Source organism: Talpa occidentalis, unplaced genomic scaffold (genome assembly GCF_014898055.3).
Source record: "Talpa occidentalis isolate TD23 unplaced genomic scaffold, MPIMG_talOcc4v2.1 talOcc4.8, whole genome shotgun sequence".
Taxonomy (NCBI): Eukaryota; Metazoa; Chordata; class Mammalia; order Eulipotyphla; family Talpidae; genus Talpa; species Talpa occidentalis.
The window spans coordinates 75,973,637-75,989,281 of record NW_023605194.1 but is presented as its reverse complement, the minus strand read 5'-3'; the positions used below and the strand labels follow the sequence as shown (position 1 = coordinate 75,989,281).

Genomic DNA, 15,645 nt, shown 5'->3' with positions numbered 1-15,645 from the left:
AATCATAGCAGAGAAACTAAATGGTGCCCTCTGATGGTCAATCTTGGAGTGGCAGCCAGAGTTGCTCTAACTCAGGTACAGGTGCTAAATAAAATCAGTGGAAAATTATTAAGATTATTGAGCTGACAGCATTAGTATCCAAGCATAACTACTACCTTAGTCCTTCTCCAGCTCATCTGCTTTGCTTTTTGATTGAAAGTCTGCTTTGACTTTCTCTTGATTCAATGAGAAACCTCATTCCCAAGCAAGCTGTTCACTCTTGCTCCTTGAAGTGTTTCTCGGGCTTTGGAGTGAGCTAGAAATGAAGAGCATGAGAACAGACTTTGCACTCATGCACCACCCTCACCCCCCGCAGAGCTCTGCTAGATGATAATCTTCCAAGACAGGACATGGCTGAAGCACTTATACCCAGGGCCTGCCTCTTTTCAGGCTGAGGATGCAGAAGCACCTGATGAGGTCAGCCCTAGCATGCAACGTTTATTGTCCGTGTTCTCCATATCTGAAAAGGAAATTCACTGAGTTTTGCCCACTTGGGGTGGCCATGTCAAGGTTAAACATGGTTGTCAGATTCAGGAAATCACCAGGGCTACCAAAAAAAAAAAAAAAAAAAAAAAAAAAAACACCAAACCATCAGTGACTCTGGTTCTGGTTACATTTGTCTGGGAACAGGACAGCAAAGGAATGAACCAAGTTCACCAACCCCTGGGCTATGCGCCACTGAGGCCCAGCAAAACAGAGATTTGGCTCTTCCTTAAAAATGTGTTCAAGCACAGATCAGTCTTAGAGATCCCAAAGTCCACCTCTCCTGGGGCTCACAGGTCACACACCTGTGAAACAGTAATACTTGCTATCTATAGCCTACCTACAGCCTACCTATGCCTAAGGAATAGTCACAAGGAGCTAAGAAAGGTCCCAGGGTACCCTAGCTGCAGGGGACACAGAGCATCTTTAAGTCTCCTAGGAGCTTAGGAAAGCTTGCAAGAGCTGGACCAACTACTTTACTTTCTGTAAAATGTCCTGAAGGGCTTGGCATGCTGAGCACTAACAGTCTGCCCTCTTCAGTTCTTACCTGTTGTGTGGTATGTAAGGCTAAATGTTTACTAGTCAATTATATTACTACAAACCCCAATGAAGTGGTAGAGTTGTTCTTATGAACACCAGAGTTGCTTATAGGTATACTGGAGAAAATGAGTAAATATCTAGAATTCTAAAGTCAAATTACTTCATAATGTCTAAATTCCTTGTCCATTTTAAAGGAAACCCAAGCTGATAATCTTAAGGCATCATGACTACTGTGAATGAGGACCCTTGCCTCCAAACTATCATTTTTCTCAATTTTAAGGTTTATTAAATGAATAAACATGATTTAGGTTAAACAAAATGTATCTTTGTTTAATTGAACTTTTAACTGTCCCAATCATGTGTAAAAGGGGATTCCTTTTGTGTATAGTCCTACAGAATTAAGATCAAACAGTACTGGCAGGGACAGACAGGAAATTACCTGTCCAAAGATCTAAGAAAGTTTCGAGGAGCCAGATTTTCTTGTGTGCGAAGAGTGTCCTTAGGAATTTTTTTATTTTTGAGTAGAAGATTTGGGGTGTAGGCCAGAAGTGCGGGGGCGGGTTTGTGTGTGAGGATTCACCAGAGACAGAATGGGGGAGCAGAACAGACAGCTTGACTGAAATACACTGCTGAGGGAAGCAAGGTCAAGACAGGAGAGGTCTGCGGTGCCATGTGGGTCAGCTCCCTGGCTGGGGATCAAACTCCGGCCTCAGTGGTGATAGAGCTGAGGCTTATTACCCTCTATGCCACCAGGGAGGCCATAGTAATTTATTTTAAAACAAATAACTGATTCCTCAGTAGGCAACTTTTTAATTTCTCTTTTTCCATCCAAGGGGGTGCAGAAAAGTTCTTTAGTCTCCACTTACCTGGAACAGATCAAATGACCTCACAATTCCGTTCCTGAATCACAATGCAGCAGGGTGTCCTGAAAACAAAAGACATATCCAAACTCACCATATCCCAGCCCTTCATTCTTGTACTTAAAAATTAACCCAGAATCAAAACAGGGAGCCAGAGAATCTGTTCTATCATTGGCTGGCTTTAAATGTTCCATTTATACTAATAGAAATGTAAAGATAAACTCCTATGCAAGCAATTGTGAAACATGAAAAATTGTGGAATATGAAACATTGTTTACATAAATTTGGAAGGAACAATACATTTTACAAATTGATCCTTTATGCTTTGAAAATGGATTTACAAATGGTATTGCTTTATACAAGTTCCTACCTTATACAATGTTTTCTTTAGGCAGCTTTTCAATAACATTTCTATTACAAGTTACACATGGAATATCAGAGAAAGGTGAGAGCCTTAAAGGAGCCACACAACCAGGCCTGTGAAAGAGGCAGTTTGTGAGGCCACCGCTCTGGTGCTGAACTAGGAATTGAGAAAGGACCGTAACCATCACAGCAACTAAAAGGCACAGGGATCTTCGTTTTTCTTAGCTCTTCTTCCCAACAGGCAATGTTTCATTGGAAGGGGATTGTGTCCCCTGCATTATTACGGTAAGGAAAGATGACTCAACAGGGCGGCCGCCCAGCACAGGCTAGCTCGGCTCATTACTGAGTGGCAACAGGCACCATCCGATGCCCTCTCCCGCCGCAGGTACCCAGCACCTACAGCCGATGCCCGTTTGTGCTGTAAGGCAGGAAGCCTAGGCAAGACTAAGCCCAGAAAAATACCCATGGGCGCTAAATATTAATCAATGCCGGAACGAAGCCAGATGCAGGTCTTGGTAGAATACCAAATATAAACCAACATTATACATGGGGGCGGGGGGTGGGGGGCGCGCGGAAGGCAGTAACTAACCCCTTACAAGTGCAGACTATGGTTGAAAAGAGAAATTAAACTTTGCCCCCTTCAGGTAGGTACCTACTTTTGTCTCAGGCTGCACAAATACCCAAAGGGCCACGTTGTTTTCCCACAGTGGGTATAATCACAAATTAGGTACATGCAGAATGAAGCAGGGAAACCGAGGTTTTTACTAACCTCCACTATCAAAGGTGGCATCTCTGGCTATTTAAGGTTATTCAGGCTAACCTAGAAACAGAAAATGAGTCCCACCTCCCAGGATGCTGAACTGAGGCTGTGAAAAAAAAGTTCATCTCCTACAGTTAGTCAAATTATGCAATCCTCCTCCAGGATGGCAGGCACACACAAACCAATTCTTCATATAAGAAAACCCCAGAATCTGATGTGGAAGGAAAAACACCAATGTCAGAGTATGGTGGTGGGGAGGCAGGGGTACTCATCCACCCAGATTCAAGTTCTCTAGATTCTTCACCCCTGGCCCTTCTGGCTCAGGCTCCAATCTAACACAGTCCTCTCTCCCCCACCTCATATTCCTGCAGGGAATACTGAGATGGAAAAGTGCCAGTTTCTGTGGGTTTTGTCTTCTTTCCCCAAATTCAGGAGTTTCTCTAGGATACAGGTTAATTTACAGCTAAGATACAATAAAACATTGCTTTTAGGCAACAGAATCACTCTAGTCATTCTGGATACGTAAGAGAATGCACCACTTGGAAGGTAAACCCACATCTGTGTTCACTTACAGTGTCCGACTGTGTTCAAGGTGGGATGAACAGCACAAGGGAGCAGGAAGACAGCACCAGAGTTGTCTACGAGCAGCATGTAACAGTACACTAGCCACTGGCTCCCTAGCTCCAGTATCCCCGTACGTAAAAAGATGACTGGTAAAGTGATCTGCCTCGCTCCCTCCCCTCACTCCACCTCACCGAGGATGCTGTGATCAAGGATTACATACAACCAGAAAGGAAAAACTAGAGGGTGTGGGGTAAGGTGTACACTAGATTAGCAAAAGCTTTCTTTTCCTTTTATTCTAGCAACAACATATTCTTCAGTTTACTTTCTCAATGGAGCTGGAATTGTTGGCATCTGCCCAATGGCAGGGGGGTTCTATGAATTTGGACACTTAAAAAGGCCAAGCCACTAATATTATAGATTGTACTCTGGAGACTATTCTTCTCTGCTGGCCCCAGAACCCCCATCAGACAAGGAGAAAATATCACAACTCTGGGAAAACTGCAGACAATTAGGAGTCATTCTTCAAGAGATTTAATTATTTTAATAGCGTAAAAGGGGATAGTACATTTAAATCTCTGCTACATCACAAACTGCTGTTTTTGTTGCTGTTTTATTAAAGGCCCACTAGTGCTACCCATCTTCAGGTTTATGGCTATAGAATGTATGGAAAACAAAGATTAGCAACAGAATAAGAGAAAGCAAGCAGGTGTGCGTCTGTTCTGTTTACCACAACATCTCCTCCTCTGCAGATGAGAGTCCTTTAAAAGAACAAAAGAAAGGCTAATGGGCTCCCCACAACTAATAACCCCCAGTGTTAGACGGGGAAGGAAACCAGGAAGGTAAAGCCTAGGTGTTCACAAATTTTTTCTCCACCCATACTTTCTTGGCCCTCTGCTGTGATTTCCTTCTACCATCGTAACCCTAGACCAGCTCTTCCCATCAGCTTAAATATAGTAAGGGCATCATTTCCACAAAAAGGGTTGATGTGAGGGTTGGAGTGACTCACCGACATTCTGAACAAGCTTATTAAAAAACAGCATGGCTTTAAAGACAGGTTCTATCCCTTGAAGACTACAGGGTGGGGGGTTCTTTATTTGTGGGGGCTGAAGGCATATGGCCTACCAAACAGAGCAGGATACAAAAGAACCCCCTAATGTTCGCAGGCTACCATCTGCAGCTACTGTAGCCTGCTTGCAGAGGCAAAAGCGAGCAACCCCCCATGGCTCTTCAAAGCCAAGGGCTGAGGGCAGAAGCAGCAGGCGTCTCATGGCTTCTAAATAACCAGCATTTAGTGTTCTGTTAGGACCAAGGGTTTATTCCACAATATAAACTGCAACATTTGATACAAGCTACCAAAAAATGGGGGGGGGGGGGGAGGCGGGGAGAAGCCAAAATACAGCCGTGGCAGTTACTTACAGAGCAGTCTCTTTTCTACATCACTAGTTCATCAGTGACACTAGAAACTAGACATTTGCGTTCTGTACATTAACCAAATGCTAAAGCACCAACACACCGTTTGGAAGTTTGTTTTGTTTTGTTTTAATTCCAGCCACTGAAACCAACATAGAAGTTATTGCTTAGATAAATAAACCTAGTCTACCAGAAAAAAGAAAAGTGGATAAAGAAACAAACAAAATCCCCAAAGTGAAAAACTTAAGTTCCCCAATATGGTAACAGAGTAAACGAGAGGAATTCCTCAAATGAGGATTTACTGGAATTTCTGGTGCCCTTCTAGGCACTGAAACTGAGTTGGACTCTCAAGCCGGTAAATCCCAGACAGAGGTAAGATTTTAATGCTGTACATGAAAAGATGCAAGCTCCAACGCCTTTCAAATTGGTGGAAACCCCTGCAAAAAACAGTCAGCATTTCAAACCTCAACAACCACAAACAGCTCTTAAGGAAAAAAATACAAAAAGTGTCAAAAAATTTTTTAGGTGTTTTTTCTTTTTTTCAAAGAGTTCTGGAAAAATGATCCCAAAAGGAGTAGAAATAGCACCGTTTACAGGCTGGTTTGAATACCAGTCCTGCAGCTTTGCTGAGAAATTGAAGAATCTTCTTGGTTGCAGTCCTGAATTACATTAAGTAGGGGGTGGGGTGTGTGTGTGTGTTTTGTTTTGTTTTATTTTCGGCTTGGTGCGTCCTTCACAGTACAGCGCACACAGATGTAGTCTTCTTTCTCTGCCATCTCTGGAGAAACACCAACACAGACCTGATGAAACCACTGATTGCAGCTGCCATCACACTGGACCCAGTCCACCTGGTTACAAAGAGCAGGGAGACGGGGTTTTCAGAGGAAAAAATGTGATTCAAAATCGGGCAGGCCAGCCTCAAGACATTCAGGCCATTTGCCACTAAGGGCCACTGTCCCACCACGGGGGCCTCTGGCACAACAGCTAAGCCAAAAGAGTGTAGCTGGCCCACCAGCCAAAGCAACCGAGTCAAAGCCATTCTTCAAGTCGTGACTGCTTTGGGGCTAAGACAGCGTCGCCCTGTGATAAGTAAGCAAAAGGGCATTACATCAGCATCCCTCCCACCTTCTTAGCGCCAGGACGGTGAAAGCTGGAAGAGCAGGAAGAGGAAAAAGGGAAGAATTTTTAAGAGTTTCTTCAGAAAAGGGAGAAGACTCAGGAACGATGGTAAGAGCACAGATATCAGTGGGGGGAGGGCTGAGCAATCCATTCAGATCAGCTCAAAGCAGATAAGCAGAAGAGAAAGACCCAGCGAGATGAGGTCTAGCTCACAGGGTTTCTGAGTTAAGGGAAAGCACGTCCTCTACGGCCCAAACCTCACTGACCTCATCTCCTTCTGGCTGCAGGCAGCTCACAGCTGGACAGATGGCATCTTCATCCTCAGAGTCCTCCTGTTCAGAATAGGATGTATCTGAGGGCAGGGAATGGGTTTCGGCAGAACGGACTAATTCATAGCTACGCTCTCTCTCTAACTTGAAATTGTTCATGTCCTTGGGGTGGCTCAGTTTGATTTTCTTCTTCTTGGGGGTCCTCATTTTTTTGATGCGATCCCACCGCTCATTGGAGAGGTCTTCTCTTTCCAGGCGTCTCTTAAGTTTTCTCTCAAGATTGTTGATTCCATCTCGCTTCCCGCGGCAGCAGTCATTCTGGGCAGAAGATGGACAGGCTCAATTGTAGCCTCTGGTATGCCTACTACTAGAACTGGGGGAGCTAAGTATTAGCTCTGCAAGAAACCAGACGGTCCCTACTCCACACTCTGCCTCCTAACTACACCACCACCACACTACCTTCCCCCCTTCACGCCTTCGATGACAACTTATTTGAACTTAACTGACTTCTTTCCCAAATATTAATGCCATCTGAGGAATACTAGAAAATGAAAATATTACAGACATGATTAGTTTTCAAGTTAGCCAAGTAGCACCAGGAAATGGGAGATGCCCTACATTCTTTTTACCAAATCAGTGAGTAAGTGATTGATGACTACATAGTTTCTAGGTATTTTTGCTTATCCTTTAACCTACACATGTCTAAGGAACCATATAGATGCCTTCTCCTCCTTTAAGTACATACATTCCCGCCCCTTATGGAAGGAAGACATGTTAAAGTGAACACTATCAATAACAGTGATAAACTAACATATAAAGAGAAATTAAATTCTATATATCAATATCAATCCCTCATGCCATCTTTAGTGAGACTCCTCTCTGTCCTGACTATATTCTCAGTGGTCTTAAATGTTACAGGTCAGTTAGCTCACAAGTTGAAGTAGTAGCAGCATCTTTATGCAAAGAAACAGAACATTATACATAGCTTCCTCTTCAAGTAGCCAGCACTCAAAAGGGGCATCCTCAGTCTAATCACCCAGTCCTCATGCCAGCTGTCTTGTTAGGCTTAGAGGAGTTACATAAAGCATTTGTTAAATGTTAATTCCAAGAATATCTCTGATTTTTGAAGGCTTTATCCCAAAAGGCCTTCCCAGATATAATTACATTTTCATCTCTACAGTTCTTTTAGAGGAGAAAATAATCTTGCTTCTAGCTATTATTACATGGGAATGAGAAGTACCCTACTTAAAAAAAAAAAAAAAAATCACACAACTACTTAAAAAACAGAGCCAAAATCCAAGTTGTGTGCCCAAAGTGACATCCAGCCTCTACTGCTCATTCACAGCCTGAGGAATGGGGTTGCAAGAAGGACAGTTTGCACCCTTTTCTGATCATCATTCTCCAAACTATCTAGATGGAATGATACCATTTCCCAGACACTCACCTTCTCACTGCTGGATCTAACTGGTGAGCTTCGGTCAAGTTGCTGAGCAGGACTTGGTTTTGCAAGTAGAGTCTGGTAAAGTTCCTGAATTTCAGGAAGGGATACCTGGAGCAACTGGGCTTCCATCAACAGTTCATTCACTTCTGGACTAATACCTGTTAAAGATCAGACCAAATCATAATGCTGACAACAAAGGGAGTTTCACACTGACATGAGACCTGTTAATAAGCAGGAGAACAGAATTGCTCCTTATACCACTAAACCCCTCTCACTGTAAAATTACTCTTTAGTTTCACTTAATGTTCCTAAAGCCACAACATTAACAGAGCCCAAACTAGATTTCCTAAGTCTCATGATTATCAGAAATTATTAATTCCACAATGAATCCCTCCCTCACAAACTTACTGCTAATACAGAAAAGGCTGCACCTCTGCCTTGACAGCTTTTTAAGAATTTAAGTAGAAAGCACAAACAGCCGAGGGCAGGGCCAACCTGGGTGCATCAAGTAGCTCGGAGCCCACACCTGGATACACGATGTCCTTGTGATGACTGAGGATAGGGCCTCTTGACATGATGCAGCTTTGGGCTTACCTCACAAGGCAGTCATTTATAGGTAAGTACAGGGAAAAAGGAAGTGGGTTTCAAGTGTGGATTATCTCTAAGATCCTCCATAGGTCTCCCTAATTAACAGTGTGAAGGGGATCCTTGACTTAGCATCTGATCAAAATGCTTGACATTTAATTAATAGTTGGCATGGGATTAACCCTTTCATTTCTGAAAGCAATGGATATAAAAGCCTCCTTCTCTATTGCTTTGCATTTATAAGCTTTGAGCTATGCTCCTTCTACCTTACAAATATATAGGAACCCATACTCCACAATTGAGGATAAAATCCTTTTTTATGGCATCTGATCTATAGCAAAAACCTACTGCAAGGTCACTTGTTACTATCCAGCCCTCAAAAACAACAACAAACCACACACCATGGAGGGGGATACAACTCCGTCCAGTAGAGAAGGGAGAATGTAAATATGAGGTTCTGTTGTCCCAATCATCAGGCAAGGAAAAGGATGTTGTGCCAGGAGGTTGAGATACCTAAAGGAAGGAAACCATTTCTAGGGTTAAAAATACATCTACCAGTCCAATGAACGTAGCCTGGGTTTTGAGATAGGCAACCAAGGAAGAAAAAGACTTGATTTTTCTAAATTGGAAGAAGTCTCCTGCCGTTTTAGATCCGGCAAATCAATTCATATCCAGCAAGACTTTCGTGTTCCTGTTTTCACTTGGACTGATTTCACAGAGGTAAAGAGCACCACTGGAATAAGTCCTTTCCTTTACACAAGGACAGAAGGTATAGCCTTTTAATGTAAATATAAGTCTCCTTACATAGGTTAGCACACAGTGAACACAGATGTGTTCTCCTTTGAGGAAACCAGCTGAAGAACTGCCAGTTAGTCACACCCACCTCCTCACCTTCAGTGTTTATTAATAAAAATCCAAATCCCTAGCATATCTGCAAAAAACACAAATGTCTTCACAAATAATCCATGTGTCTTGTGTTAGTACAGCACAAAGAGGTATGATATCACTACTAAAAAATCTAGAAAAATGACCTGAAAGTCATCAGATTAACCTTATGAAAAGACTGAACACCAGTCTCCTCACTGTATTTTTCTGATATGCTCACAATCTTTTCCTGCAGACATCCTCTGTGGAAGAAGACAGAAAATTCTGCCTACCCCAGTGATGGTCAAAAGATTCTGACTTTTGGGCCTCCCTGGTGGCGCAAGGGGTTAAGCATCACACTATGAAGCAATCTGCAGCCTTTGCAGCATAAGTTTGATCCCCAGCCGGCCAGGGTGCAACCCACACGTCGAAGCAGACTTCTCCTGTCTCGCCCACTGCTCCCCTCAGCAGTGTATTTCAGTAGATTTGCCTGTTCTGCTCCCCATTCTGTCTCTGGTGAATCCTCTCACCTCCGCACCTCTGGCCTGTATCCCAGCTCCTGAATGCATAAATAAATCAATCTTAAAAAAAAAAAAAGATTCTGACTTTTGACAGAAAGATGGTATGAAACCCACTGCTTTCCTCCAAAGCAACACAGTGCTTAGATTCTTCTAAATCTGGTCTTCCTCAAAGGGTAGGTAGGAAGAGACACTTCCCCCTTTACACTCAAGTCACTTACACTGAGAGGAAGCAAGGGGGAAATTTTTAGTCCAACAAAAATTTAAAATATGCCTATATGTTAGACATATATACATCTATGAGTTCATACACATCAATGGAAATATTATATGAATATATGAAAAGGTGAAATCTGCTATAGAGAGAGGACATGAGCAACAACTCCTGACTATCAAGAGCAGAAGAAACTAAAAGAACATGGTAGTACACAGGACCCTTGACATGGGGAGCTACACATAAAGCGAGTGTTGGTAACTGGTAATGATCACTAAGCGAACAGCAACACCAGAGCTATAGGTTCAGTAAAAATATACAGTCAAGGGCCTCCCCGGTGGCGCAGCGGTTGAGCGCTGGGTTGCGAAGCTGCCCGCGGCGTCTGCGGCGCCGGTTCGATCCCCGGCTGCTCCCCGGCCACCGGAGGAGGGTCCCACATGGCGCGCAGACCTCTCCTGCCACCCGCTGCTCCCCTCAGCAGTGTCCTTCGGTCCTTCTGCCTGCTCTGCTCCCTGCTCTGGCTCTGGTGAATTCACTCACCCTCCCGCGCTTCTGACTGTACCCAGTGCTTGTATAAACAAAAACAAACAAACAAATAAATAAATAAATAAGCATGCCTCTATTAAAAAAAAATAAATAAAAAAAAATAAAATTTCCTATTAAAAAAAAAAAAAAAAAAAAATATACAGTCAATTCTCTCGCCCTCCCGTGCTTCTGACTGTACCCAGTGCATGTATAAACAAAAACAAACAAACAAACAAAAAACAAATAAATAAATAAATAAAACATGCCTCTATAAAAAAAAAAAAAAAGAGTTTAAAAAAAAAAAAAATATACAGTCAATCAGACTCCTGTAACAAAAAAAAAAGTCCAGACTCACCTTGTTTGTCTCTGACACCGCTCCTGCTGTGACTTGCCATCTGCTATATAACAGTCCTGAGCCCACTCGATCTTGCACAAATTTGAGATTCCCTGATGAGAGCAGTTGCTGGGCTCTGTGCTGCCAGTTCACGGTTCTTTCAATCATATACCGAAGTGCATCTCCCTCAGGAAGGCGAACCCGGATACGCTGTAGGGAGGCCAGCAGGGGCAGAATTTTCTCTAACGGAGGTTTCTCTGACCTCCGACAATGTGGACAAAGCCAGATCTGGGGGCCTTGTGAAATACTGGGTACTGCCACACAGCTAGTGTGGAAAGCATCCCTGCAGAGTTCACATTGGACCATAGGGGCAGCTGGGGCCTTCTGACACAGGCAGACTTTCAACTCCACATCTTGCACAGGTGACAGCAATTTCCCTTCGTTGGCTAGTCTAAGAGACTGCAAGGCTTCCATTTCCCTTAGGCGAGCTTCCCCAAGTGTTGCCATCTAAAAGAGGAGTTAACAATCAAAGATAACATCATGCAGAACTTGACCTTCCCCTAAAATGTCCAGGCCCCAGGGGTTAAGCATCTGAGCTCCAGAACAGATTATCTGCATTCAAATGCTGGCTGTTTCATTAAGCTGTGCAAGTGACATTGGACAACACATCCTGCTGTGACCAAATTTCCACAGGTATAAAGGTTAGTAATAGGGCTGTGATGATGAGTAAAGGAAAGACGTGTGACAGACGCTCTGTCGGCACACAGCAAACAATGTGAGCAATTACTAAACATACACAACTTCTTGAAAGTCCAACTTCCTTGCACACTTACACCTAAAATTCCTTCTCTTCAAAGTTTTTCACACTATATGTATACTTATTGTAAAGTCTTTCCTCTCTATTAAAAAGGGCCATGACCCACCAAGGTGCTGAGTTCAATGAACCTATATGAATGACTTAAAAACAAATAGAAGCAACTTCACAATAAAAAGCAAAATCATTTACTGAACATATTTCTGATTCCTTTACAAGCTGTCTGTAAGGGGAACTTTAATTAACAGACTAATATGGGCCTCCCCAGTGGCGCAGCGGTTGAGCGCTGGGTTGCGAAGCTGCCCGCGGCCTCTGCGGCACCGGTTCAATCCCCGGCTGCTCCCCGGCCACCGGAGGAGGGTCCCACGTGGTGCGCAGACCTCTCCTGCCGCCCGCTGCTCCCCTCAGCAGTGTACTTCGGTCCTTCTGCCTGCTCTGCTCCCCGCTCTGGCTCTGGTGAATTCTCTCACCCTCCCGCGCTTCTGACTGTACCCAGTGCTTGTATAAACAAAACAAACAAACAAACAAATAAATAAAAACTTGCCTCTATTAAAAAAAAAAAAGACTAATACATACATAATATCCAACATATAAACTAGCCCAGGCATTACAGATTTATTACTATGCACCATGAAGTAAAAGCAGAGTCTAAAGGTGTCAAATTCAAATCACTAGTTCTGTCGGGGTTAGCCATCTCTAAATGTCTACTTTCACTGGCCAAGACTGGGCCACTAAAGTCCTCCTCTATTACTTTACTGAGAGGGAAATACAAATGAGGTTCAAGCAAGGATTTCTAAAACTGACCTTTCCTCTCTAGAAACAAAAGCTAAAGGTTCTAGGACCTATTCCTTTTCATTAAGTCTATTCTAAATCCTTACATGTTAATCTGTCATAGTTAAAAACATTTCTAATTATCAGATCTGCCCACAATCAGATCCATCATGACTCACCAGATGAGGCACCTCATTTATGAAGCCAGAACAAAGTCTCCATTATCTTTTTTTGGACTGCAGAAGAAAATGCATGCGGTGGCGGGGTGGGCAGGGTAAAAAAAAAGCAACAATATCTAACTTATGCCAGGTAATTAACATCTGACATATTTAAAAAAAAAAATCTACTTTTCTCTATTGATGAGCAAACAGTATATGAGTCATGTGATAACAAGATGCCTTCCCACAGCTTAGAAATGGAGAACAAATGACTGGCCTTTAAAAGTTCTTCCATGAAATCAACAGGTAACATACAGGAGCTCTTATAGCAGCCCACAGATTAGACGGGGAGAGGCTAAATGCACTGTGAAAGGCACAGTATGCCCATCACTTCCAAACCGACAGAGTCTTCACAAAAATGAACCATGGACATAATAGTGGAAAGTAGCACTTAAAACACCACAGTGGTGCTCAGGCAGCAATATCTGACTAGATCTGACTGAATATCCTAATATGCCCAAAGAAAGTCTGTGTCAAAATGGACAACTAAATCAAGGCAATCCCATGTCAACAGTAAGATAGGGAGTAAGAAGGTACTCTAGCCCACGGGATGGACCCATGTGACCTGGGAAATTCCTACTCTAAAATGGGCAAAGCTCTGCACTATTAAAAACATCCAAATGGAACTGTAAGTCCCAGGGAGTAATGAAAGCATGGTGACTATAGTTAATCAAAACTTTCTAAAAATAATCCAAATCACAGAACTATCCTCTTATTACAATAATGTTTTCACTAAACATTAGCTAGACACTGTCTCATCTTCTTGAAAATGATGTTATCTCTGAACCAAAATGCTTACTAATATGCAGATGGGGCTCAAAATTATCCAATACATTTTTAATTGTATTTATTACTGCAAATTAATAAATTGCACTACAGTGTCACATATCTGTTAGCCTTGATATCCCTTGTCTGCATCCCTGGATCAGCCCACAGACACCGACAAGGCCATTTCTAAGTCTGGGAGGCCTTCTGAACAATCGTCTGTTCCTCTATGCATCATCCATCAAAACTTCTACACGTGTACACGTGACAATTTTCAGAAAGTCTTTTTTGGTAAGACTGAGAAAAATTATTCTTCTACTTGCTTTCCCAATACCCTGTAAACAAAGGAAAGTCAGAAAATATCCTCCCTAGAGAACTTAGAAAGGAGAAGAAAAAACCCATTACATACAGCCGAAGAGGTCTCTTTGCTTTCAGTCAGAGCTCTCTCTAGATCACTCAGACTTTCCAGTTTGGTGCTTTTCTTCTTTCCACTTGGCAAGGGCTCCTTTAACTTTCTCTGCTTCCTCTTCAATCCCAAAAGGCCAATATCACACCGAGGACACAGCACCTAATATGGGACAAAGCACAACGACTGGTAAGATGGATTTCAGACAAAGCATTTGGAAATCCCAAAATAAAAACCTGAACAGTGGGAAAGATGTAAATTTCTTAGTTTCTGACGTTTTCTTTGGAATATGCAACCCTGAGGCCACAAAACCCTCCTCTACAAAGGAAGGGAAGCAGATTTTGGATTGACTTGGATTCCAGATTTAATTAAATAGTAAGTAAAAATTATCTTATACTGATTCCAGTAATAATGCATACTGGTATTAGCTTATAAAAAATATAACAAGTGTTAACAACAGTCTTTTATGAGAGGTAGATGACATCATTTATCAGGCCAACTAAATGTAAGTATTGAGCACAGCCAAGGTAAAAGCCCAATTTCAACACAGATTGACAAATTACAATGAGAAAACTGCTTTTCCTTAGCCTCTGAATGCTATTTTAAATGTATTCAGAAAACACTTAAAGGTTATTTCACTAGAATCTTAGAAGACTCTGGCTCTAATGAGAAAAATAACTCACAGAACACAGATCAATTAGTGGTGCCACCACTGAATTTGAGGGTCTGTGTGTTTAACCAAGCTAGAAGCTCCAATGTCTTATAGAGGGATTGGGTGCAAACTTACCTCTAGGAGAGAATATGGAGAGTTCTCAGGCAAGAATATAGTAGCAGCACATTCTTTCCAAGCCTGAACCTCAGCTACCAGTAACTCCAGTCTTGGCAAAGAGTTCAGATGTACCGGGATGGATCGACCTCGTGTAACAAGTTCTATGAGTGTGTCTAACACTGGCACACGTCCTCCAACCTAATAAATCAGGAAAATTAAAGCAACTTAGAAAGATAGAATATGTCTATATAAAGTGAGAAAGCATAATTGCAAAAAAAAAAAGAACGATGTAAAATACATAAAATTAAAAATAAATAAATGAATAAAACTCTCTAAGAAAATTCTATGCACAGGAAGTACTTTCATTGCGTCCCCTCCCTCCTTTTGGCTAGGTAGGGTCACCCATTAATTGTGTAATAATATCAAAGAATATGTCTTCTCTTCCATATTAACTAGATGTCCAGATGTTTTGTTGCAAACATCTGGCTAAAATGGACCTGTTTGGCATTTATTTTTAGGACTCACTTAACCAGCACCACTTAAAATTTCACCAACATTCAGAAAACCATATGGTATTTTATTCCTGGAGTTTGATGACTTCAGCAAAACTTGAGATTCAAAAATGGTATAAATTAAATTTTTTTTAAATTTACTTTTATTTATGCATGCAAAGCTGGGGTACAGGCCAGAGATGCAGGGGGTGAGAGGATTCACCAGCGACAGAGTGGGGAAAGAACAGGCAGAGTGACTGAAACACACTGCTGAGGGGAGCAGCGGGCAAAACAGGAGAGGTCTGCCGCATCATGTAGGTATCTCTCTGGCTGGCCGGAATTGAACCCGCACTGCAAAGGCTACGGACAGCTTCACAGCACTGCGCTCAACCCGCTAAACCACAGGGGAGGCCCATAAATTAAATTTTTAAAACTTAGTCCATTAAATAATTTTTTTATCAAAGTCCAAGCTAGTGAATTTAATTCTCTTTTTTAATTTATAGACATGCCAGTAAGTATAACA

General features: G+C 42.3%; 1 protein-coding gene across 4 annotated transcripts in view; it reads right to left on the bottom strand.

Moving 5' to 3' along the window:
- Nucleotides 1–283: 283 nt before the first annotated feature.
- The window catches only part of KDM5B (lysine demethylase 5B), a 76,748-nt gene continuing 61,386 nt past the window's right edge, over nt 284–15,645 (bottom strand). The window contains exons 21-28 of one of the 4 annotated variants that reach the window (XM_054690417.1): nt 14,650–14,829; nt 13,866–14,024; nt 10,910–11,395; nt 8,835–8,946; nt 7,852–8,006; nt 6,405–6,725; nt 1,929–1,987; nt 284–295 (exon numbers count right to left, since the gene is read on the bottom strand). In XM_054690417.1, coding sequence (XP_054546392.1) covers nt 1,949–1,987; nt 6,405–6,725; nt 7,852–8,006; nt 8,835–8,946; nt 10,910–11,395; nt 13,866–14,024; nt 14,650–14,829 — 1,452 coding nt within the window. In that variant the 3' untranslated portion in view covers nt 284–295; nt 1,929–1,948. The other 3 variants (XM_037497264.2, XM_037497262.1, XM_037497263.2) reach the window with 3 other exon arrangements.